Raw genomic sequence first — 26,663 nt, 5'->3', positions numbered from 1 at the left:
CAGTGTTGTCTTTGTCGACTAAAACTAAGACAAAAAATGCTCGTCGACTACCTTTTTTCAGTGACAAAAACTAAATGGAAACTAAATAAAAACTAAGCTACGATGACTAAAACTAAGACTAAATAATTCCGTTGACAAATAAAAACTAGACTAAGATGTTAGGAAGGGATTACCCTCCCTTGGACTTGAAATACAATTAGCTCACCCTCCCTCTGACTAAAATATAGAAAGGCATCGCCCTCCCCTATTTTTCCTCCAGGCCCCCCTTTTCCTAAATTTCGACTGGTCCCTTGCTCGTCCCGTTACGAGAGTAATTCCTCTTGCGGCAATTTCAACTGTAAATGTTTTATTAGCTCTCTCTCAGTGCAGATGATTGTACACTTGACTGTGACCAGTGGTGTGTGGTTAACTTGTCAGCGGTGTGCGTCAGCAGTGTGAACACACTTGACTCTAGTAGTTCTTGTCCTATAAGTCATGGCGCTCCGTCGTGTCTAATTCTCTTCTCGTTGTGTTGCGTGTGACGTCCACAGAGTGCCTGGCGTACAGCTGCTTCACTCAGCTCATGAAGAGGATGAGTCAGAACTTCCCCAACGGCAGAGCCATGGACACACACTTCTCTAATATGAGGTCCCTCATTCAGGTGTGAAGGATTACCTCCTGCGTGTGTGTGTGTGTGTGTGTGTGTGTGTGCGTGCGTGCGTGTGCGTGTGTGTGCATGTGTGTGTGTGAGAGATACCAACTGAATGTACTGTTGACCTCGATCCTCCTCGTCTTGTCTTGTCCACATCAGATCCTGGACTCTGAGCTGTTTGAACCTTGTGTGTGAGTGTGTGCGTGCGTGCATGAGTCGAGATATTAACGGCACACAGTCATACCTACTCTAGGTGATGGTGATTTGAACCAGCACCATCCTATGTTGGGTTTGAACCGGCAGGCTTCTACTAGGTATTCTATGGATATTATCTGATTTATCCACCAGGGCTCTTAACTGCACACACTACTCTACTCAGCATCCTACTAGGAGTATGTGGCCAGCATACTTCTACTAGGATATGGATATGGACAGTGTCGGTGATCTATGGATATCAATTATCCACTGTGTGTGATTTGAACCGGGTTTGAACCGGCACACTTCTGCTAGGTATACTACGGATAACATTTGACTTATACCCGTTGGGCCACTGAGGCACACAATCATGGGGAATTCCTGCGCTGCTTTAAAGTTGTCCTTCTGAAAGTCAGTGTGCAAAGCAAAGTGTCACAGAGCCACATGACTAGTGTGGGATTTGAACCCTGGACCTGTGGATCACAAGCATAGCCACTCATCACACTGAGCTAACTGCTGGTTACTACAACACAGCTTTTCTGTGCTACTTGATGTTGTGGAAAGTGTCACAGTAAAGACTGGGGTGGGATTGGCCCCTTTACTTTTTTGTTTGAACCGACCATAAGAGTCATAGGATTTTCTGTACCTCATTTCAACTGCCGAAAGCCTGGATTGAACCAGGGACCTTTAGATATTCAGTCTAATGCTCTACCAACTGCGCTATTTCGGCTAATCCATGGTCAAAAACGATGAAAAACGAAGATTTGAAAAAAGACAAAATCACTTCCAGACCATGGGCTAAGTCCATGGTGTCGAAGTGATTTTCGTCCTCAAAAATGATGAAAAACAGCATGCTACAGAACCCTAACCCTTGATCGTAGGAGATAGTAATGTAGGACTCTACAGATCGAGTGCTATCCAGTCATAAAGTTTGAACACTTGAAGAAACTACTACAGAAAACTGGAAACACCGCCAATGTGGCGCACTGCATCCTATCCGTAGGAATGAACAATCGACAGCAGGTGACAACAGAAACAGGACATAAGACAATGAGGGCGGACACAAGTGTGGCCTACATGGGTCACATATAATTCGCCCAGCTGGTACCCACTTAAGGCCCAATTAGATCCCAGTTCAAACCCATATAGGCAAACACAGGTGGCGCACACATGGTTCTGAAATAAAATGGCTCATTTGGATACCACCTAAGATCCAGTTAGAAACCCACGTAAGCCCATATGGGCTAACACGGGTTGGCCCTTTGTGAAAACTGGATGCACGGCCCACTTGGAACCCAAGCCCATGTCAAAACCCAATTGGGCCCAGATGGACATGTTAGCTGGGAACTCAATGACTGTTGACCTCCTCACCTTGTCTTGTCCACATTCAGATCCTGGACTCTGAGCTGTTTGAACTGATGCACCAGAATGGAGACTACACCCATTTCTACTTCTGCTACCGTTGGTTCTTGTTGGACTTCAAGAGAGGTAAGCGTGGATTAAACGATTGACTGGGCAAATTAGTATCGTGGGGGGTGGGGCTGGGGAGCGCATCTCCGGACGATAGGTGAGAACGGTTTTACCGATGTGCTAGTGGGGGACCATTTAATACAAAGGCGGCTTGCATGTGGTTTGCTGCTTAGCAGACATTTGCATGCACAAGGGCTGCCAAAGTAGGCTATCTTTTGTTGGTTTTCTTGGTTTTCGCACCCTCTCTCCAAAGTCAGACTGGGCAAGCTAGTCTAAACTGACTGTAATGGACCCTAAGCCTGTGGTAAATACTGCAATTACTAATCATTCGCACAAAGTGAGTCAATTAATGTTTATATATTCGTTGCTGTCAGAAGGAAACCACCTAACTCCATTTAGCTTTTTTTTGCTTCTTTCTTTTTTTTTTGCATAAGTCAGTGCTACACCCTTTACGTCTGTGTGTTGTTTCGAAAATATTGAACCAATGGAAAATGAGTGGACAACACCATAAACGTGTTACACTTGTTACTTCTTACACTTGTTTACAAGAGTAAAGTCCACCGTTTTCCAATTCATCATCAATGTATATTACGCAGAGCTCCTGTATGAGGACGTGTTTGCGGTGTGGGAGGTGATCTGGGTGGCTCCGAGGATCTCGTCTCAACACTTCGTTCTGTTTCTGGCCCTCGCCCTGGTCACCGTTTACCGGGAGATCATCAGAGACAACAACATGGACTTCACCGACATCATCAAGTTCTTCAACGGTGAGCAGTGTTAAATATACTGACAATTTCGTCAACAAATAAAAGCTAGACTAAAATGTTAGGAAGGGGACTAGTGGACAAGAGATCCAGTATAAGTCATTTTACACTTGGTTGCATGCTGAAAATAGCCGATCTACAAGCTCACAATTCGTCGCGCTGCGACGCGTTGGGAGCTTGTAGATCGGCTATTTTCAGCAAGTGTTAAAACAGTGATTACGACGGCATCAAGGCCCGCCAAAATACATTTTACTAAAACTCGACTAACACCAATACAAGACATTCCAGGTGACTAAAATGTGACTAAAGCTAAATGATAACTATATTCAAGAGACTATGACTAAAACTAAAATAAAAATGTGCTGCCAAAAACAACACTGACGGTGAGCGATGTTGTATATTATCTAAGGAGAAAGTGCATTCCTCTCCACCGCGCTACAGACTCAAAAATACTCAATAACTCAAAAGTTCTGGTGTAGACAGACGGATGAAGAGGCGCAGGCAGGCAAAGAGGTGTTTCGGAGTTGGATTTTATTTGCAGAGTAACAGAATACAGCAGAAGACAAGCAGGAGCCTGGGTGGCTGACCCCTATGGTGGCTAGCCTAACTCAACACCATCCTTAACATAATAATAATAATAATAATAATAATTATTATTATTATTATTATTATTATTATTATTATTATCTTTATTGTCCCGAAGGATATTTGTCTTCACAATTGAGTCAGAATATATAGGTACATGCACAGAGTTGAGGGACAGGCAGTTATTTAGGGCAAGGACACCCACATGATTGACACCTTAACCTGCCGTTTTAGTTTGAAATAGCCCCTATGCTATCTTTATGATAGATCAACATTAGCCAGGTTGATCCTGGAAACCCTGCTGAGACCCTATAGCCAATGGGCTCCATTTTCGTCACCGCTAAACCCCTTGTCCCTAAACGTCTTTGCCTTTTTTTACTATTTTGAAAAACATTTTTGAATAGTTCAACTAGCCAATCTACATTGACACGTTGTGAGCTTGTAGACTGGCCATTTTAACTATTCAAAAATGTTTTGCAAAATAGTAAAAAAGGCAAAGAAGTTTAGGGATAAGGGGTTTAGCGGTGACGAAAATGGAGCCCTAGGTGTCATGACATAATGTTTAAGCAGATGGTGTGCAACTGAAACCATCTATAGAAAGTGCATGAAGCTTGCACTTAATTTAGACTGTCCCATGATTGTGAAATAGCAGAAAACATGGTCAGTGTGCAGGTTCATCAAATATTCTTCAGCGACACACAGGATTTTACACTGGAAGGGCGACATTGCAATGAAATCTGTTCACGAATATTTCTCGCTGTGCAGTAGGCTACATGAGAGCCTAATAGTTCTCCCGAATATATATATATATTAGATTTTAGATTAACCACTTTAACCCTAGCTTTCCTATTCTGGAGTAAAACATTAGCGGGGGAAAATAACTCACTGTATGTACAAGTTAAGTTCATAGTGTGTAGACCCACTAAAGGGTCTTAATTTGTCCTGAAAAAACATTGAAACATGCCCCCCCCCTCCACATGTGTTGTGTGTTACAGAGATGGCAGAGCGTCATGACGTGCAGCACATCCTGCAAATAGCCCGTGAACTGGTGCACAAAGTCCAGTCTCTGATGGAGAACAAGTAAAAAACAACGAGGACAAAAAGAGGAGAGGAGGGAGGGAAGGAATGGATTATGTCTACACGTCATGTAACTGACCTTCTCTATTCTCCAACCCTCCCCCCCACCTCTCGGTTCTCCGTCTCTGAGAGAGAGAGACAGAGAGAGCCACCGCCTGCCCAGCCAGCCCCCCCCTAGCACAGATCCAAGGGGGGGGGGGTCCACTGATGCTCGGATACTGGGGAAAGGAGGGTGCTGCCTAGCCCTGGTCCAGGGCTTACAGCGAGTCTCTCTCTGACGCCCTGTGGAAGTCCCTTCCGCAGCCCTCTGGTGATATTTTCACTCCCGTGCGCAAATAAACAAAACGACGTAACTACTCACCGAAACAAAGCCTGCTAGACCTTAGTAAAAGTCTATTCTCGTAGCTGGGAAGTGTCTCAGGTCCCCAGTTTCTCTCTAAAATGCACTTTGTGCCATTTTAATAAAGCAATGTACCCTGAATTTACTGGGCAGAGTCATTTCTTCTACTATGGCATTTCCGGGTTTTGCCTGCTTGGATCCTCTGGTTGGATTCATTTTATTTAATGATTAAAATTTTAGAGAGAAACTGGGGACCTGAGACGCTTCCCAGCTACGAGAATAGTTTTTATCAAGGTCTGGCAGGCTTTGTTTTGAGGGCTAGAGGGCTGCGGAAGGGACTTCCACAGGGCGTCAGAGAGAGACTCGCTGTAAGCCCTGGACCAGGGCTAGGTGCTGCCCTGTGTGGCTGGAGCAAAGGTTAGACTTAGGGGCCCTGGCTTTTTCGTTTACACTGACCTTCAAAACAGAATGCCCGTGGTGACCTGTTGAGACATGTGGAGTCGTCTGCATGCTTGTGAGTTTGATCGCACTGTGACCGCATTCTTGAGTCTGCCCCCCACCACAAGAGCGTGTGTTGTGCATGAACACACCTACTGTATACGTACTGTACTGTACGTGTGTATGTGTACGTACCACATACATACACACAGAGTGATGCACATGCAAACATATATTCTGACCGGACGTTCACGACATCAATAGTAATATTCTCAACAAAAAAGTCTCGCGCCACACACACACACACACACACACACACACACACACACACACACAGCATTACCTGAGGAGGAGTAGGAAGACTTAGCCACGAAGAAGCTTTCTTTTGTGACCAAATGGACTATGCCAACTTACCTTTTTCATAAGTATTTTGTACAAAAACGCATATCCGCCGTCCCCTTTTTGCGAATGTTTTTATTTTATTTTATTTTATTTATCACACAAATGTTGCCTTTATCAGTAAAAAAGAAAAGAAAAACCCATGTCCGATTTTGCACTTTTCGCAAGGTTTTCCTTCATGGTACCAGTGACAGTGATACCCCAATGCCAGACGGGTAGAAGTACCACCTGAGGCCAAACTGGAGGCATTCTCAGGGTTAACTGCAACCAACATTACAACCATATCAATGACTTCATAACTACTGTTAACGCTGGTCTGTGATATAGTACAGTAAAAGTGCATGACATTGAAGCATGGTTAAATTTACATTCCGGCTAACTTTCTGCCCCATTATTTAATGCGTCGTGAAAATATAAGTTAAAATGTAATTATGTTTGCTTACGATAACAGCATACATACGGTGTAAACCTATAAAAGCCTGATTGCAGCAACAGAGTGAAGCAGAGGGTCAATCCATGTCACCGACGGAAAGATGAAAAGGTTGCTATGGTTTGTTTTTTCCGATTTCAGTTTAGCTCTGGATAGTTTTGAAAGAGGGTTTGATTTAGGGTTTGTTTACCGGTAGTTACATTTTTTTTTAAGAGCTTATTTTTAATTAGTTATTTATTGTTTTAGTTTAATTAATACATTTTTATTTGTCAAGGGTGTGATTTGAAAAAAAAGCATATGGTTCCAAAATATATTCATAATAAATCTGCCACAGCTAAAACATTGGAAGATATATTTTGTATCCTCCCAAATAACTAGGCTCAATAAATTGCCTATAAAATAAACTGACAATATTATTTTAGCTTGTTTCATTAACTTTTTTTTAAAACTCTCTCCATATCTAGTTTGAGTTATTGTCAGTTTTAGTTAACTATTATAATAACCTTGGAACAGAGACGGCAGCAAGAACATGACTGAGCAAAACAAGAACTAGAAAAGGCCAAATAAGGCGCAAATCTCAGCCATGAATGAGCCCCTTCCTCCCTCATCTCATGAGCGGTCCGTGTGGTGATCATGTGATGACATTAATTGTTTTGCATTTGTGAGGATACTCACTGATCATTAAGGAATGTAAATGACAATATGTCTGTTCAAACTGGTATAAAAATAATAATAAAGTAGTTATAGAATGCAGCCAAAGCATAGCAACAGGCTGATCTAGTCGGTCTATAAAAGTAGTCCAAAACTAGACAATTTCTAGTGTGTGTGGCAGCCGTGACGTGAAGTCATGGGTTGCAAGCCAACAGGACCTTAACCTATTCTGACCTGAGATCAGATTCTGGAAAAGCTATGTTTCTATGTCCGTCGTTCTTCGATTTTTCAAAAATAGCAGACCTACAAGCTCGCGCTATGAGCTTGTAGATCTGCTATTTTTCAATAGCTAAAGCATAGCATAATGCTAACACCAAAAGGGGTTCCCGCCCAAAATGGGTTAAGGAAGCCTAACGTACAAAATGTGGCCAAACGATATTACACTGGCCACGTACAGTATGGGAGAAAGTATATTAGAAAATGTCTCTAAAATACACCTGTGAAAGTTTTATTTTCACAGTCCAGTATACCTTTTTATTTTTAAATTAGTTTGACCAACACTGGCACATGTTTTCAAATGTCTTTACAGCGTGGGATTACTCATTCCAAATGTAACATTCCAGCTAATTTAAGCACAGAACAGATTATTTTAGGTGTTGGTACTAATCTGTTCGGGTAGCAGAGAACAGGTACACTACACACTTACACAGAATTTTTAATTAAGTCTTACATGTCAGGGGTGTGCATTACTGATAAATACAGACTGATTATCGTTTTTCTGCAACAGACCAGCCAACTGATTTCAGGAGAAAATTGCAAGGACCTCTCAAAATGTATGAGATTTTTCTATGCTTGGAGTACATACATTCGAGGTTGAAGAAGTCGCATTCATTTATAGACAATTAATTACATTATACAGTATACATAGCCTACATGGCTGTATGCACTTAAACCCGGGAACATTGCAGACTCGTGAGGTTGCAGATCTGCTATTTCCCCCCGAAGGTTCGCCTATTGTCGCAGAACTTTAACCTATTATGACATGCCCGGGAATATGGAGTGGTTGCAATTGACCAATGGGTAATGAATCCTGTTTCCCTGCTATCCCAATTCCATTCTCAATAAAGTGGATGGGTGTGCTTTGACCATGCATTGGGAGACTTGGTAGAAATGATGTACCTGTACTAAAAAGAAATCCTGAGAAAAAAAAAAGCTGCTTTTTTAATACAAAACTACCCAGGATATCTAAAAGCACCTCAATGTTGTTTCCGCTAAATCAGTTAATACGGTCAGAACATTAGTTATTTTGGCTTCAGAATGAGCACAAATCAACACCCATGTTTATACAGTGACTTTGTGCAATTGGGGATCTCTTTTGATAACCCTTGTCGGTGTAACCTCTTCTCGTCTCTTCTTAAAAAATAAATAAATGTCAATATGGCTGCAAACGACAGGTCATTAAGCATGTGTACAGGTACCTGCTGCACCTGTGATTCAAGTGCCAAGTGTCTTCCCCCAATGCTGAACTTGTACTGTAGACATTTCTGGTCCTTCTTCCTTCGTTTGTTTTGAATAGGTTTGTTGTCGATATGGGTGAAGAAGGGATGCGCCATCAACATACACCTCGCTATACCGCTCCAACCGTCTTCTGCATCCGCAATGAAAACGAGACGCTATAGGTGGAGAGGAAATAGCTCTGTGGTGGATTCTTCCAATCAGGACATTGTGTAACCAAAGCCTTGAAATAGCCCCCTCTGTGGCATGACGGAAAAAAACTGACTGTTTACTTAAGTATGTAAAATATTTTTGAACATATCGTGATCTTGGATTCTAATTATAACTACTGTGCAATTTATGTTGTTTGAGGGGGGTCAAAAGTCTACGTTGCTGTAAATAACGAACCTGAAAGTCCACTATTTCTATGGAGGACAGTATATAAGGTAAAATATTTTAAAATCTATTTTTATGTTAACGGCACTCGTGGACGTCCCACTTAGTTGGAGATGTGTACTGTGCAAATGAACGTGTGCGAGATCTTTGTTACGTGTTGAATGTTAAGTGTTTTTCTCTCAATGTTGTGCACTGAACTGAAAAAGGCAAAAAGGAAAAAAAAGAAATAGATTTCAATTTTGTATTTATCTAGAGAGATGTTTGCATTGCATCGTATGTACTGTATTGAGGATGTATCATTTGCCTTGAATGTAATGAATTATTAAAAACAAAAGGTTGTTCATTAGCATAATTGGTTTCACTTTCCTTAAACCGTTAAGACCTGAGGACGATTTAAAAAAAAAGTGTTTGTGTCAGCCGGGGCGCCTGATGGAGGGGAAAGGAACTGGTTGGAATAACGTGTTCATTCCACGCGCTACGTCCAACCAGGGAAACTCCCCCCTGTCAGGTGCAAAGGAGCAACTTGGACACTCAGGCATGAAGGAAGCAAGTCCGTTGCTCTCCCCTTGTCCCCCATACTGTAAGAAAGAGGCAACACTTGTGAAAATCACTGATCTACAAGCTCACTTGTATAGCAGATGTACAAGCTCGCGTAGCGTCAGCGTGCATGGCACCGAGTGACGCGCTGTGTGAGGGCTTGAATATCTTCTATTTTTGAACGCTTGAATCTAAAATGACACATGCTTTCCTGGTGTTAATGCGTTAAAGTGGTTAAGGCTACAACAGTTTGTATTCAGTGGTCAAGTAATTGAGACTTAAAATTAAGTACAATTTTGCTGTATTTGCACTTTACTGAGTATTTCCAATTAAAATACTAGAAGTATACTAAATAAATACTAAAAGTATTTCTACTCCACTACATCTCACATCCTAATATTGTACTTTTACTCCACTACATTATTTTGAAAACTTAGTTACTTTGCACATTTTTATTATTATTACAGTAACAAGTAACTTCAGCCCAATATATAAAAGGTACCAAATGGACCCTTGGGTCTGTAACTCTGACAGTGTGTACATGGGAACCATTTATGCACTGTGCAAAAGTAGTGAAAATAGCCGATCTACAAGCTCACAATGTGCTGCAAAGCACCGCGTTGTGAGCTTGTAAGATCTGTTTTGATCTTTTTGAAACTTTTTGGAAGTGAAAATGTTTGCAAGTGAATTTTTATATTTAACCAATGAAATGTATAAACAGCAGCTTGTTTATTGTAACTCCCACCCTGTGGGTCGGTGACCACTCGGACACTGTCATCGGTAGGCCTAAACGTGGCCCCCAAATGATTGGCAAAAACACAAACATTTGATTGATAATGTAACATTTGCATTGGACCTTTTAGGGTTCTTTAACACCTTGAAACAATGAGTATTCATTGTGATACCAATACAGTAGCCTACATAGGATCTAACGTAGTCTATACTGTAGCAGTATTGCATAGACTACACAGATTCCACAATGCATTGGAGGACGACTTCATGAAGACTTGTCTTCATGAAAAGGTTTGCTAAGATAATAAAACCATATTATGTAAAGTTTGGCCAAAATTCCCATTGAATGTGTGTGTGCGCGTGCATGTGTGTGTTTTGTTTATGTTACTTGGAGAAAGTGTAAATAACATAATGCCCATTTTTCATAATATGAAAAATATTACTAGAGTCTTAGACAATAACAAAACCATGTGATGGTATTTATGTTTACTTTGTCTATTAATACACGTTATGCTGAAACATTAAAGACATTCATAGGCAGAATGCTGATTTGGTCTCTTTATTCACAAGTGTTACGGTCCGTAAGAACTTGACTTGAACACCAGGACCATACCATAATAACTCAACAAAAGACAGTTCAAAAGTTTACAAAAGGTTTATTTAAAACTGAAATCAGGCATAGAAAACACCAAACAGGCAATGAATGAGTTAAGGGACGAATTAATGAACGTATGCAAGTCAAAAAGGAACACTGAATAACCAAATGAATAAAGAAGTGAATGAATTAACTTCTAAATTAGTGAACCAAGGAATGCCGAAATCAATCATAAATGTAAACTAAAGGCCTAACTAAATATCCTAACGAACAAACCAAAGGATGGGCTGGTCACAACTAATAAGGAGGGGAGCCTGGGCAGCTACGCACTATGTGCGTGTCGGAGTGCCCAGACTCCTCATAAACTATCAAACAAAACAAACTAAACTAGCCAAACTCAAAACGCCAAAAGAGTACTTACGACCAGCCCACCTGTAGCTGAAATAAACAGGGAGGGAACACAACTGTTCTGATGGTTGTTTGGGGAACGACTGAGCTGCTGGCCACATGCTCCTATTTATAGCCTCCTCCCAATCATGCAACAAGACACAGCTGCCACAGGGTGTGGCACCCAGAGCCCTCAGGTGATTGACAGGTGTCCGTTACACCAGCAGGGGTCAGCGATATCACAGGTACTATGACAGAGCAAAGACAGAGTACATTAATGAACAAATAGATGACAGACAGATAACACATTATAGACAAGTGATGATGTGTGTAAAGTGTGCAAGCATATGACACCATCTTTGTGTGTCTATTTGTAAGCACCTAACAACAAGTAATAGAACAATTAATTGTTTTGTTTAGATGTTTTGTTTTTCATACAGCTTAAAGAATGCTTCAGCTGGTTTATGACAATGCACACAATATCAATAAAACATGTCCATTGTACAATTTCATGGCATTTTACTGCTTTGTTAAACTATGAAAAGAATAATGTGCAAGATGATAACATACTGTTTCATACATCTAATACATTAATGAATAATATAGTAAGCAATGAGTCTATCAAGATGAAGACATTAATGAATAATATAGTAAGCAATGAGTCTATAAGTAAAGCATGAATTCAATGCATGCAAGGAAACATAAGTACAGGTATGGACGTTGATTGGAGTCTACACAAACATAAGAACATTTTGACAAGCTCCCATGTCTAAATTATGTTTGTGCCCAACACAACTGTTTGTGACGAGCGCCCAAACCATGTTGCGGCCATTAAACCAGCTGGCTCGAACACCAATGGCATTAACATAATGATACGACAAAGTCAGGTCTTAATTGCAATTAATTTGTTTTGAATTCAGGTAAACATACCAAAGTAGATTTAGCACATAAATCAGAGTACTAGACATACTGTACATAGGAGTACCATAGGAGTCGTGTCGTGAATGATCAACAACTGATAAAGTCCTATGAACCAAAGAAAAAGATGGCCTGGCCAAAATCAAAAGTGAGGAGTCTGGTGATACATTGCAGGAAATCCTACTCATGAGTGATGCCGTCAAATAACTCATAGGTTAAACACAGTCGAGACTCATTTTATGTTGAAGGACTCATCAAGGCTTTTCTTTGCCTGTTTTTCGTCAATCTTCATCCAAGCTGAAGGGATATCAGCAGGTTTTGCATCGTACTTTTTGGCAAATTCATTGTTGAATTTCCTCATCACATATTTCCAGTAGTCTGATGCCTCGATGCTTTCGTCTGGTTGAATTTTCCAGCTGGGGAAAATGTCCCTGTACTCTTTATAAGGGTGATAGTTATCCTTTGTCTCAGAACAACAGAACGTAGCCTCACTTATCACTGAAGAAGAACACACATCAGTAACGAGTTGCCTTGATTCCCTCCATCTGTAATTACCAAGACCTTCTGGCCTGTGGACTGAAGCAAAGTGTTCTGTGTGTCCTTTGCCTCCTGCGTCACAAGGCACTTTGCAGAATGGACACCGTTTCCCACATCCAAAGATTCTGTTGAACAGCTCATTCTGGGGTTTGACATCAAGTGACCTTAGTTTTTCTGCCAGGTCCTTTTTTTTAAATGTCTCCGTGAGTGTCTGTTCCATTTCTTTCACAGACACTTTAAGCCACTGGACAAAACCCTCCAGGGTTGATTTGTTCAGGGTCAAGACAGTTGCTAGAGCATCCTTTGGAATGACCAGTTTATCACCAATTCCATTGCAAATATTTTGGACAAAGGTCTCCACAGTGATGTTTTCCTTGTGGGCATTTGTGATAGCGCTAGTTATGAACTTGATGTTTGCTTCAAGTTGTTTTTTTTCCAATTCAAACAGCTCATGTCCACTTGAGAATTGTTCCACAATTTTGTCAGATATCCAGTCTTGGACAAAATCTTCATATGAGCGAATGTAGCTCACATAGGTCTCAAAACTGTTCTTTGACAGCAAATTGTTCAAAAGGGAGTGCTGGAAGAATGACCGTGTGCTAAATTGTTCAGCATTTTTGCCTCTCACCATTGCATCAACAATTTCTGGACCCAAGGAACTGGTGACATTGTGTTCCACTGCAGGTCTCAGGCAGAGGTTTGTGAATTGCTCAGCTTTTTTCTGACACTGGTCTCGTTCATTGAACAAATCTTTAAAGGCAGAACGGTGCTCGTTTTTTAGTTTGTTTAGACAAACCTGCGGGTCATTTTTCTCTCTGAAGTCTTTTTGCATTTTCTGAAACGCTTGAGCTGACAGACCACACACGTGTTGTTTTAAGTGCACTTCAAACTTAATATCCACCTTAACATCTCCATTGTCACTCAACATGTTATCAATCTTATGCAGGATCTCTGAGATGTAAGTGTCATGGTAATTGGTTTTCTTTTCCACTTTCTCAGACACGTACTGTGTGCAATCCTTAATAATCATGTCAGCTAGCCTTTGTGCAGCGTTGTCATTGCCCCTGAAATAATCCAATGTGCGTTTGACAATGTTTCCCGCAGGTACCGCTTCGAAGTGCCCGTTTCCACATTGTCGCAGGGGTCTTTTTGCCAGTAATTCAGAAGCATAACTCCCCTTTGGTGATAGGTTCAACCTCAGCTGTAGCTCAACTTTACTGTAGACATCAATGTCTTGTAGAGCTGTTAAGTTTAATTCACTCTCGGTTTGTTTCCACAGCTCATCAAATTTGCTGTCTAGTGACGATGAAATAGTTTGTCTCTTAAAGTCACTCTTACGGCAATCCTCAATTAACTTCAGCACCTTGTCCTCTAATTTATTTGCAAAGGTCTTCTTCATTCCATCAATACTTATCATCCCTCGTCTGATTTCAACAGCAGCGTACAGTTGATTGCATACAGAGTTCTCCATTTCTTTTCGTAGGTTTTTCGCACTGTTTGAGAAGTCCTCTCTGTATCTCTCAACAAGATGGACGTGTCCTTCTTTTTGCTTATAATAGTCAGTCAGATGTTGAAGGAGTTTTGTCTCCCAAATAGAGAGCTCTTTCAAGGCTTCACTCTTCAAATTAGTCTGTAACGTTTCCAGGTTTGGTACGTTAGACTTCACAGTTCCAAAGTTTGAGATCTTTGTTTCAGCATCTTTAACCCATGTGTACATGTGTTTTTTGAAGTTCCATTCTAATTTGCTGGATTCTTTGCAAAGCTTCATGTAGGCATCGGCCACAAGGCTGTTTCGGAAACTGAAGATAAAGTTCTCTTGTTGTATAGCTTTCCACAGGCTTTGAATCCATCCCAGAAAGTGCAGTACTTTATTAGCAGATGCCTTGCTGCTTCCCATGGCGAGAATTTGGATGATGTTCTTCTTGAACTCATAAACAGCCTCACTGTACCCTGCATTTACTGGCGCCATCGGTGGGCTCCCATGCCAGAGTCCAGGGATGTAACAGTTCCCAGTGTCTGGATTGTATTTCATCACATCTGTGAAGTTCTTGTTTTCCTCCTTTTTCTCCATTTTGGCAGCAGCTTGAGTCATCTCATTCAACTGTTGCAACAGTAGATTCCTGTCCCGTAGGTTACTGTCTGGGGCTGCTACATCTGACACATTCTGATGAACAAACTGACAGTTGGGCATCTTCCCCACTTCTTTCATCCTGAGGAAAGCGTGGACAACGATTTGCAGGATGTCTTTCATGTCTGCTATATTCTCCATCGCAATGTTGATTATAGTGACATCACTAAGCCCTACAACAAGTGTTGCAAGCTCATTGTCATGCTCATAGCTATCTTCCAATTGTGCAAGTTCTGGCGACTTCAGACCTTCAGTGTCAATGATTAGCACAAAGTCACAGTTCAGAACACGTTTGTAGTCTTCTTCCACTCTGACAAGCAACATGAAGGCACCTCGAGTGCATCGACCGCTGCTGACTGCAAACTGCACTCCAAACATGGTGTTAAGGAGTGTGGACTTTCCTGTGCTCTGAACTCCAAGAACTGTTAGGACCAGGAGTTTGTTCTTCTGCCCTACCAAGACACTTAACTGAGTGAGAACATCCTCCACCCATGTAAGAGGAATGGTGGATGCATCACCGTCCACCAACTCCATGGGAAAGCCTTCAAGGAGCAATTCTGCACACAATTTGGGAAGTTGCGATAGCTGTTGACGTGATTTACAAGTTTCTGGAAGGAACTTTGCAGACGCATAGAGCTGACCCATTTCACGCAAGAAGTGTTCTATCCCCAGTGAGCAGTTGGAAAGTTGGCTATCAAGCTTTTTAATTTCATCTTTGTTCTCAGAACTCTGACATTTCTCTTTATACAGTTCACGGAGAGAAGAGAGTGTTGCTCGGGACAAGTTATCAAGGTTCATTCGCATCCACTTCAAAAAATATGCCCGCTCTATTCCTGGGCTTGATAATGCACTTATGAAGCAGGCCATGGCCTCTGATATGCCATGTTCGTTTTGTTCTTTTCTAAGTTTCATTTTCTCCTGCTTGAGTCCATCTCTGTAATTGTCAATGTTTTCCTCACCAGCATTCTTAAGCCTGAATCCCTCCTTCTCTAAACGAGATAAATCTTTCAATATCTGTCCTTGCAGGGGAAGCTGCTTTTCCTTGTACTTAAGAATGTCTGTTATCTTTGAGGTGATGGCGTCTTCATTGTCTGTTATCTTTGAGGTGATGGCGTCTGCATTTATCTTGGCGTTCTGACACTCTGGGGAGTCCTCATCAACGGCAATTCCAAGTTTTTTGGCAACAGTAGCCATGTTCTCCATCTTCATCCTCATTGTTGAGCTGTTGACCACATTGGTGACTTTTTCTCTCAGCTTTTTGACGAAGTCTGCATCATTAATCTTTTCAGTCTTTATAATGAAGTTGTTCGTGTTCAAGTTAAACTTCCCCGCCACTTGTTTAAGGGCATCACGACTGAAACCTTTGCCCTGGGTGTTACCGACCAAGAACAGCTGTGCTTTGTTGTTTTGGCTGCTCAGTAGTTTGTACTGAGAGTCCAAGTTGTCAAAGAACACAAAAACTGCTGCCGATGTCTGGCAAAGAAATTCATATTGTTTTCCAAAGGATTTGATGTCCCCCCGGAGGTTAGCTATAGCTACTGGCTCTCCGAAAATGTCAATGTTAGTGTTTCCACACGGAAGATACCAACTCATTTCAACCAATCCATCAGATATTTTCCTTGGACAATCACCACCTTCCATGTCTCGGTGAACAAATGTGTCATGATACTGTTGGGGATTACTCAGAAGATTATTGAGAACCTTTGACTTGGACAAGGAGCACTCACCCAGTCTTACAAAAGACACCATTGGAAGTTTAGAGAGAACAATTCTGTCTTCAATAAAGCTTTTCGGATCTGGAAGTGAATGAGATCTGAACCTCTTGATAATGTCTCTCATTGCCCAAAGCATGAAGTGACACTGACCTGTTTCACAGTTAGGAAGTAGCAGCGGCAATGAAAACTGACACATGGACATTTTCAATGCCATCTCCTGCTGTAGCAAACCATTGGAGCACAGAAAAATAGCAGTGACAATGTCTAAGGGATGAATCATATCTGAGCCCTGACTGTCTAGCAGACTATCAAGATCAAAATCTGTGTCAGAGGAAGCATCACTGTTTGGTTCAGATACTGGCGAACATTTCACATTCCTCGCTGTTACATTGACCATCATTAACTTCTTCAGAAAATGCCATGCAAGATCTGAATGACAAGTGGCAGGTACATCTGTAATGGTCTTCTTATCAATCTGGAGTATTGTGCTCAAGGATAGCTTCTCTGTGTAGTGATCCTCCAACCCCAGGTCTCTCAGAAAGGACTTCAAGTCACGTTTTGTCTGAACAGTGACTGTATGGCTTTCCTTGCTTCTGCCAGCTGCACCGCATTCACATGTGACTCGAACTTCATACTCTGCCATTGGCTCAAGGCCAGAAATTATGGTCATTTCAGTTTGTGATGTCACTTTGTTCCATTGCTGCTGTTCAGTGGATACTTTAGCGTACTCTACACTGTAGCTCTCCACAATCACCCCATCTCCAATCTCAGTGGGTTTCTCCCATGTAACTGAGAGCCCTTGTGAGATTGGTGAAGCTTGAGGTTTCCCAGGTGGACTTGTGGGTAAGGTTTTCATGGAATCACTGACTTCACTGGCTGGCCCTCTGCCAACTGGACACACTGCTCGGTATCTGAACACGTAGTCCGTGTTAGGAGACAATTTGGGAACAGTAACTTCATCAGCATTGGATGCTGTATGTATGCCATTCATGCTGTATGTATGCCATTCATCTTGTCCAGTGACACGATACTCAATAGAGTAGTGGCTGACATGTTCTGCTCCAAATCGCGGCAGGTGCATCTTCAGTGTCACACTGTTATGCATTGTGTCACTTGCTGATAATTCCCCAGGCTTTGAAGGTGGTTGAAAATTATCATTGGCCAACTTCCCATCTTCATAAAGGTAGATGCTTGCTCCCCTTTGACTATCATTTGTTGTAGCTGTGATGAGGAACTGGATATCCTTGTTGTCTTTGTTCGCCTCTGAAAAATCAATGAACAGCTTTGCTCTATTTCTCACTTCTGACTGTTCTGAGATGTACCATTGTTTCTCTTCTACATGCGTTGTAGTGCTCACTAGTTTGGGTGTATCTCTTAGGTAGCTTGATAAATCTGACAGATATGGTTCAGAGGTTTGCAGTGATGTGAAAGCAAAGCATACTACATGGTGGGTTTCTGAATTGAGGATTATTGTTTCAAGTTCATTGGAAGAGACCTTTTTTGTGTTTTTCATCATCTTAGTGAGGGAGCTTATGCTGTTTATTTCTCTCTCTTTGCAGTCCATCCACTTGGTCAGGTCTTTGCTGTTGAAAGGAGACGAGTGTCTCGTTTTTAGGAACTCTGCGAGCACACTCTCCTCTTCCCCACCTCCTCTGATTAAAGGTAGTTTGTTTGCCAAGTTTTTCTGAAACTCGAGCTTGTACTGGTTGCAACCATCTTTAAAGGTTTTCAGCTTTTCGCCAATCTGGGGGAACTGTCGTGCGACTGGCCGTTTTAGTTCATCGTTGCACTTCAGTTCCAGTTCACTGAAGTACTCCAGGACACTTTGAGCTTCCATCACTAAATCAATGCTTATCTGACGGACCAGTTGAGCAGCAGATGAGTCTATATCCTTCAGGGGCATCAGCCAGACCTTCAGTGGTACGGCATTCTCTCCGTTTGGACCCAGCAACTCTGGCAGGCTTTGGTAGACTTGTATTGCGTCTTTAAAAGACACCGGATTTTTCTGAAGAGAAAAGTCCCCATGGAATTTGCATGTGAATTTCTCTACTTTTGCGATGTCTGTTTCTTTCATTTGTAGAGACCCTTGACCATCTATTGAGATTGTGGGAATCTTGTTGATTACTGCCTTCACGTCCCCTTCAACGTCTTGATGAGTCTTTGTTTCAGAAACATCACGGTCAAATACAAAGAATGCTTGTGCCCCATAAAGGATACCTGTCACCACATGCGTTGCTTTGCCTGAATCAAAGACATCTGGATGTTTCACATTTCCTTTTCCAAGATGATTCATGGACAGTTGTTGGAACTTTGTGGTAGCTTTATATTTTAATGTTACTCTGGCCTGATGTTTTGAAGTCTTAGAATCATTGAGATATTTGGCAGAGCCATCAACTTTTACCAGTCCACACAAGAAACTTGCTTTCAAGGAAGCTTCAATATCCAGTGCTGACGTTTTGTCCTCGATTGATTCAGATGCTACTATCTCAAATTCAGTGCTGGGCTGGGGTGTGATTTTTGCATTCCTCTCCAGAGCTTCATTATCCCACAACGTAAGCCCTGCAATGGAATGAATAGCTCAATTGGTGAAATATGTCTTTCCCCTTTGCTATACAGTGCTGTATTACTTATTTTACTACATTTAACATTATCCTTGCTGTGTAATGTATTCTTATTTAATTTTAAACACTTGAACCTATTTTTAACGTTCTTAAAGGATGACTTGTCCACTTTTCAACCTATCCTCACTAATGTTCATGATGAAATGGCATATGTTTCTACTCAGCCTGTGTCTCATAGGAGGGCTGTGGGCAGTTCAGAAAACCGTCCACACTGACACCAGTGACATCATCGTTATGCCAAGAATCCACAAGATGGGGTTGTTGCCCGTGCCAGAGGTTCTTTAAAAAAGTCTCCCAAAAGCTACCGGATGTGTACATGGATTTGAACCGGAAGTGAACGTCGGACATATCAAGATTCATAATACTGACCTGGGATAAGCTCGGCCCCGCGTTTGCTTTTTTTAACATAACTACGTCAATCTAAGCTCAAATCAAGCACCGAATATCGAATTTTAATAATGCATATAAAGACGGCTTGTGTGCGTGCACGGGCGTGCATGGGGAAGTTTTGGGCGTTTTTACGTGATCGCGGCCTAGCGCCAGGAAAAATGTCTACAACATGCTAAATTTGATGCTAATCAAGTGCCGATTAACATGGATTAAACAAAACTCGCCTTTACGGCTTTGGCACGCTGGACAGAGTAAAGGTTGCAAATTGCACTGTTAAACAAGATTTTTAAAAAGATATTTAGAATTACTTTTTATTATTATAATTTCTTTGCTCATAGCATGGAAACTTCAGGAATAGAAAGCCTGAAATTTCTATTAGCTTGGTTTCCCCATCGATGATGATATCACTGGTGGACAGGTTTCTGAACTGCCCACAGCTCTCCTATGAGACACAGACGAGTTTCTGAACTGCCAACAGCCCCCCTATGAGACACAGGCGGGTTTCTGAACTGCCCACAGCCCTCCTATGAGACTCAGACTGGTTTCTGAACTGCCCACAGCCGACACAGACTGGTTTCTGAACTGCCCACAGCCCTCCTATGAGACAGACTGGTTTCTGAACTGTCCACAGCCCTCCTATGAGACACAGACGGGTTTCTGAACTGCCCACAGCACTCCTATGAGACAGAACTAATAGGGGGGGAAAGTGGTATTTCATCATGAACATTAGTGAGCACCAATTATATGAAGATAGGTTGAAAAGTGGTGAAGTCTTCCTTTAGTTGTGACTGAATCACTTTCAATTGCATTCATTTGAAATAAATACAATTAATCTTACTATACTAAAAACTGGATTTAATTAAAAAAGGCGTAAAAACAATTGCATCTCCTAGCTTTACAACACCATCTAAATACACAGATTATTGGATACTCTCAATTACTCTCTGTCTCAAGTTGTTGTGGGCTCGCCTCAGCGAGCACACTATTGTTATCCACAGAATTAATTTCTTCGGTTTCCTACTAGTTCCACATACTTTATGCTAGAAATTTTGTTCAAACTTCAAACTGTACATCTCTTTGCAGTGATGTGTGCTTGTATTTGAATTTTTACAAAGTTTTATACTTTTTATACTTTTTAACTTTTTAACTTTTTTAACTTCCTCCCATAGACAATGAATGGGATTTTATCTATAAATCAACCTCACTTTTGCAGCCTCATTACTCTGGCATACTTTGTCGTAGAAACGTGATTTAAACTTTAGAAAGCTCACACGACTCTGGACTTTTTCGTGGTTCAAACCGTATTCGAATACGCTAAACGTTTTTTCCGAAATCGCAGTTCAATTGCAGGCTGTTTCGCCTAATTAGTGCCAACTTAAGAGTGCAGGGCCTCTTCGAGTAGAGTGTGGAAACTGAAAGTCTTTCCTTGAAAATTTACCAAACAAATTGTCGTCCCGGCCAAAATATTCATTTTACACGCATGTTCTTTGGTCATTTTGTAGCCACACATGTCCTCTTTCACACAATGTGACCACCAAAGCACAGAGACATACAGAATGTGAACTACGGCCTTTTAAGTGACACAAATACAGTCAAGCTGCTCATTGACCTCCATTGTATAATTCTTACGAGGAAATTATCGCGATGACAATTCTTAACTCGCTCTTATAACCACATTTTCGATCGTACCAACACCACAATCGCACATGGTGTACCTCAATATCTCAGGCCACACACAAAAATATTTGCATTCGACTTTTACTTTTTGCAATAGAGCAATTTGTTCGGGCATAGTTTTCCCCCATTCAGGACCATTGAAATCTCCCAGTCATAGTGCTGGCATAGTAGTGGAACTCTTTTTACTTCCACAGCTGAGACATATAAGGGCTTAATTACAGGGCTTGACATTAAAGTTACAAGATCTCAATGAGTTGCTCTGCGATACCTTGTGAGCTTGTAGGTCTGCTATTTGTGCAATTAGGCTAGACACACGCAAGCACACGCACGCACACACACACCCTGTCTTCCTATTGGATGGCCTTAACACAGCTCTCGCAAGCGCACGCACGCACGTTTATAAGTAATAAAGAACTTTTTTTTTTTTTAACATTTAAAGAAAAACTTTTAAAACCACTTCCACATACTTTATTCCGCTTTATGCGGTTATTTATGCTTAAACTATAGTTTTTACAAATGTTAATACTTTTTTTAACTTTTACTTCAGCTTTTATACATTTTCTACTTTTGTTTACAATATGCTACAGTCCCGACATTTTGATTATGGATTTAGACCACCAATGGGTCCCCAAGTTTCAAACTTGACACAGCAATAACTTTATACATTGCATTTTATGCGAGCCCACGCAGTTTCTACAGGAACTGCTTTCTAGTTATTAGTGAGGTCAGCTGATCATTACAATGCACAGTGTGAAAAATGGAATTAGTTATTTTGTCACCTTCTTAAAATAATGGCATTTTGTGAGGATTTTTTTTTGCCTTAATCAGCTCTTCTTGAAACTGATCAATGGGCCACCCCTGGTAAAATGGCCGTTATATCCATATTGAAAAGGATCATGCTGTTCCCACCATCCAGGTAGTGTAATGGTCTATCTCAAGTGTGATCTAATGTCAGCGGTTCCAACGGTTTAGCCCATGTACCCCCTTCTACATCCCGACGTAGATGCACGGTTTAGCCGACGCACCCCCAAAGCCTGAAACTTAAAACTCATTCATCGCCACCAGGGGTTCCAAAAGGCTCAGACCGCCATTATATATATATAAATAAATAAAAATCTAAAAAGAATTATGTCTAGGACATCATAAAAAAGAAGTTAAATAAGTCCTTGGCAGTGATTGAGTAAAGACAACCTAGTTTCCCTGATTTTAACCAGGCCTGTAGAGTTGCAAATATGGCAGAACTCGCCAGTTAAGTTGTAGGCGGGCAGGAAATAAAGTAGTTTAATTTTAACACCAGCAGCACCATTAAACTATTAATGTCATGCACCCCTATAGGCAGCTGAGCTGACGCACCCCTGGGGGTGCACACGCCACAGTTTGGGAACCCCATTGTCAAAAGACAATGTGACGTCTGGAGTAAGTCAGTACTCCGCAGAAAACACAAATCAGTAACAAACGCAAAACAGTAATTCAATCCTCTTATGTTACATACAGGTGCATCTCAAAAATGTAGAATATCGTGGAAAAAGTTCATTTTCTTCAGTAATATAATTCAAACCTTCATATATCCTATTCTAGATTAATTCATTGTTAATTCATGCACTCAATACGTGGTCTGGACTACTTTTAAACAAATTATTTAATCAATGGTGCATGGAGGTGATAAGCCTGTGGCACTGTTGAGGTGTTATGGAAGCCCAGGTTTGCTTTGATCAGCAGCTTTAAACTCATTTGTATTGTTGAATGTAGTGTCTCACACCTTCCTCTTGACAATTCAACCTAGATTATCTGTGTCAGGTCATGCCAGTTGGCTGGTCAGTTAAGCACAGTAATACCATGGTCAGTACACAAATTACTGGTAGTTTTAGCTCTGTGGGCAGGTGCCAAGTGCTGCTGGAAAAGGAAATCAGTATACCCATGAAGCTTGTCAACATACGGAAGCACACAGTGCTGTAAAATATCCTGATAGATGGTTGTGTATCTACAATGGATAAAACACAGTGATGATTTGGGTCCATGTTGTCTGCATGGTGTTGGTCCAGTGACAGTGAAAACTTCACACTGGAGTCAACAGAGCCCTCTACCAGGATATTTTAGAGGACCTTGTGCTTCGGTATGTTGACAAGCTTTATGGAGATGCTGATTTTCCTTGCCAGCTCGATTTGGCACCTGTCCACAGTTCCACAACTACTATTCCTAAAACGGTTAGTCCCAATACTTGATTCTGATTGGCTGGTTGTCTCCACCAGGCCGAAGGCATGTGGGGAGAGTATGTTTTGCACTCCGTCCGTCCGTGTGTCCGTCCGTCCGTGTGTGTGTCCGTCCGTCCGTGTGTCCGTGAGCAGCTAATCTCGGCCACCGTTAATCCGGTCGATGCCAAATTTTGCACACACACTCCCTGGATGCCAACGATGAACCTCTGCCCCAAACTTTCCAGAACGGCCTGTTATAGCGCCACCAGGAGGCCGCTTTGTGCAAAAAAAGTTTTTGCACAGTACACCTACAGATTTTGTCCAAACATCACGCAAATTGGTACACAGTCTCTCTAGAGCCATTCAACAAAACCGGTCTTTCAGATTTCTCAGACTCCATCCTGATTGGTTAAGATTGGCTTCCAAAGTTCACAGGAGTGCTCAGTTTCAAACAAAATGCTGCAAATCATGAACACATCGCGTGATTTCCGTGAAATCCCACATTCCCACTAGGCCGAGGATAAAATGCCACATGAACAATTACAACTCAGACTCAAGGTGGCGCTATAACTGGCCGAAAAGTGTTTTTACCTCTAACTGCACGGATCTGTGGATAACTTTGTATGCCAACTCCCTAGAGGCCAAGGAAAAACCTTTGCCTGGAATTTTTCACATCTGCTCTTTATAGCGCCACCAGGAGGCCGACATATGTAAAACACATTTTCTATTATTACTCCTTCAGATTTTATCCAAATTTCACTCAAATCGGTATACACTATCTCCATAGTCATGTGATCAACACGGAGCGGCACCATTTCCCATCTTCCATCCTGATTGGCTAAGATTGGCTTCCAAAGCTCACGCGATTCGTCCATTTCGAAAAAAGCCCACAAATCACAAACACAGTGTGCAATTTCCCTTAAATTATACACGCACATTTTCACTAGGCCGAGGACGACATGCCACAATTTATTCCTCAAAATCAGCCTCACGGTGGCGCTATAACAGGCCAATTCCTGTTTTTAGCTATAACTGCATCGATCTGTATACAACTTATGTATGCACACATGGAAAAACATTGTACCTGCATCCCTCCAACACGAACCTCCGGCCCAAATCTTCCTCAACAGCCTGTTATAGCGCCACCATGAGGCCACAACCTGACCTGCCCTGGTGGAGACCTGTGCCGATTGGCACTTTGTCTAGTTTCCGTTGTAAATGTCATGATAATCCACACCTTCAATCACTTTATATCATTCCCAGAGGATCCCGCAGTTCTGTAGCTGACCTGGGTTAGGGAAGTGATTTCCTTACACTCGTACCCTGGCCGAGTGGGCGTAAGCACCGACTGCGACATGATTGGCCTCATAACGACATCAATCTCCTCCTATTCCCCCGTCACAGAGACTGGCCAAGTAAAAACAAGGACATGTGGCTCGTTCTGGTGGGCGCAAAGCGTAGCTACCTTTGTTAATTTAATAGCTTTGTGATGTTAATATTGCTGGTTATTATTGTTGGTAACCGTTTTAGAAAAGCAATAACCCATGCGAGGTCCCAGTTTACCGGCTTATCGCTACGCCTCTCAGCCATTATAAAACCTGAGACCTCTTTTGGCTTATTGCTTTAGTAACTGGTGTACTGACCATGGTATTACTTTGCTTAACTGACCAGCCAACTGGCCTGACCTAAACACCACAGACAATCTAGGATGCATTGTCAAGAGGAAGGTGTGAGACACTAGATTCAACAGTACAAATGAGTTTAAAGCTGCTATCAAAGCAAATCTGGGTTTCCATAACACCTCAACAGTGCCACAGGCTGATCAACTCCATGCCACATATTTTCCAGATGGTAGACATTTCTGCATTATAGATTATATTTTTTAGTGGTTTCAAAAAATATTCTAATATTTTAAATTGAGATTTTTAGATCCTGAGCTGTATGCCATAATCCTCAAGATTAAAACAAATCAAAGTTTTAAATATTTCACTTTATGCGCAATGAATCTAAAATATATGAATATTTTACTTTTTGAATTATATTATGGAAGAAAATGCACTTTTCCACAATATATATAGATATTTAGATGCACCCATAGCTGACAGACCATGTTATGTGAATGTCAATAGCCATATATTGTTACCGTATACAACTTTTGGTTCAATTTTTTTTGTTTTCTGAAAATCGTAAAACAATATTAGGCTACAAATTGGACAACTTTGTTTTTCAACCAAGGTTCATGTTTGTTATTAGAAAAAAATTGTTTTTTTTGCTATTTTTGACAGGGGAGTAACAAGTGGTGAAATATGTCTATTTTTCTTTTTACACATTTTTACGGCAATTTCTTTATTGTGAGTCTTATGGACAGTCATAGAGCATCATGTACATTTACCTGGTACTAGTGAGTCTTATGAACAGTCATAGAGCATCATGTACATTTACCTGGTACCAGTAAGTCTCGTCGACAGTCATACAGCATGCCCAGACTGAAGGGTCGACCCAGAGCAGCCAGCTCTATCGTTGAACCGCTGTGTGGGTCCATGGCTCACACTGCAATGAAGAAAATGCATATCTGTTTGTTCATTCATTCTATTGGCTTTTCTAATTTAACAGTATAGTAGCAGTAGCAGCAGCAGCAGCAGTAGCAACAACAGTAATAACTACAACTGCACTCTGTCGAGTGCCTACTTGCTTGTTGAGTGCCTACTTGCTCTAGTAGGCCATAAATGGCCTACTAGTGCGCAAGCAGAGCGCGCAAGTACTGTCGACCGCTACAAACTGTCAAATCTCAGCTAGTACACCAGACTATAGGACTAGGCAGTCAGTAGGAGGCAACCCTGGCATGGAGCACTGGTTCACAAAGTGGGGTCCGGGGACCCCCAGGGGTCCTTGAGGGAGTTCCAGGGGGACCCCAGCTAAATGATAGTTTGGAACCAAATGGACCCTTATGGGTCTGTAACTCTGAGAGTGTACAAACCAAATGGACAAACCAGTGTACAAACCACTCTCATAGTTAAATTAACATTGATTTTACAATATAAAGTGGGGGTCCCAGAGATTGAAATGTCATTATATAGGGGGTCCGTAGACTAATGCATGTCAAACAGGGGGGTCCTTGAAATTAAACGGGTTGAAAATCACTGCACAATTATTCTATTATGGCATAGCTTTTCACATGGGGGTCCGCGGGCTAATGAGTGTCAATTTGGGGGTCCTTGACATGAAGAAGTTTCGGAACCACTGGCTTGGAGGAAGTGACAAACATAAGTGCGTATTGTAATTGTATAGTGTTTTTCTTATTGCTGCAAATTGGCCCATCTTTATTGCTGCTGCTTGCATATATATATATATATATATATATATATAT

The 26,663-nt window shown here is 41.5% G+C and overlaps 3 protein-coding genes across 3 annotated transcripts in view; 1 reads left to right on the top strand and 2 right to left on the bottom strand.

Moving 5' to 3' along the window:
- The window catches only part of sgsm2 (small G protein signaling modulator 2), a gene marked incomplete at its 3' end in the record, with an annotated part of 116,221 nt that extends 111,495 nt beyond the window's left edge, over window positions 1-4,726 (top strand). The window contains exons 21-24 of the mRNA XM_083773537.1: window positions 531-640; window positions 2,218-2,314; window positions 2,893-3,060; window positions 4,638-4,726. Coding sequence (XP_083629663.1) covers window positions 531-640; window positions 2,218-2,314; window positions 2,893-3,060; window positions 4,638-4,726 — 464 coding nt within the window. The remainder of the gene's footprint in view (window positions 1-530; window positions 641-2,217; window positions 2,315-2,892; window positions 3,061-4,637) is intronic.
- Window positions 4,727-12,268: 7,542 nt separating this feature from the next.
- Window positions 12,269-17,059, bottom strand: LOC310864447 (up-regulator of cell proliferation; the record flags this gene model as incomplete). The annotated part of the gene is made up of 1 exon (XM_083773135.1): window positions 12,269-17,059. The coding sequence occupies one exon, from the start codon at window positions 17,057-17,059 to the stop codon at window positions 12,269-12,271; it is 4,791 nt and encodes a 1,596-aa protein (XP_083629261.1).
- A 226-nt stretch (window positions 17,060-17,285) lies between these two features.
- Window positions 17,286-25,838, bottom strand: LOC310864445 (stonustoxin subunit alpha-like; the record flags this gene model as incomplete). The annotated part of the gene is made up of 3 exons (XM_083773134.1): window positions 17,286-17,327; window positions 17,774-18,975; window positions 25,739-25,838. 3 exons carry the CDS (start codon window positions 25,836-25,838, stop codon window positions 17,286-17,288), a joined length of 1,344 nt encoding a protein of 447 aa, XP_083629260.1.
- Between the last annotated feature and the right edge of the window lie 825 nt (window positions 25,839-26,663).

This window comes from Protomyctophum parallelum (assembly GCF_964188405.1).
Source record: "Protomyctophum parallelum genome assembly, chromosome: 9".
Taxonomy (NCBI): Eukaryota; Metazoa; Chordata; class Actinopteri; order Myctophiformes; family Myctophidae; genus Protomyctophum; species Protomyctophum parallelum.
Note: the sequence above shows the minus strand (reverse complement) of the source record. Positions and strands in the feature narration are given on the sequence as shown.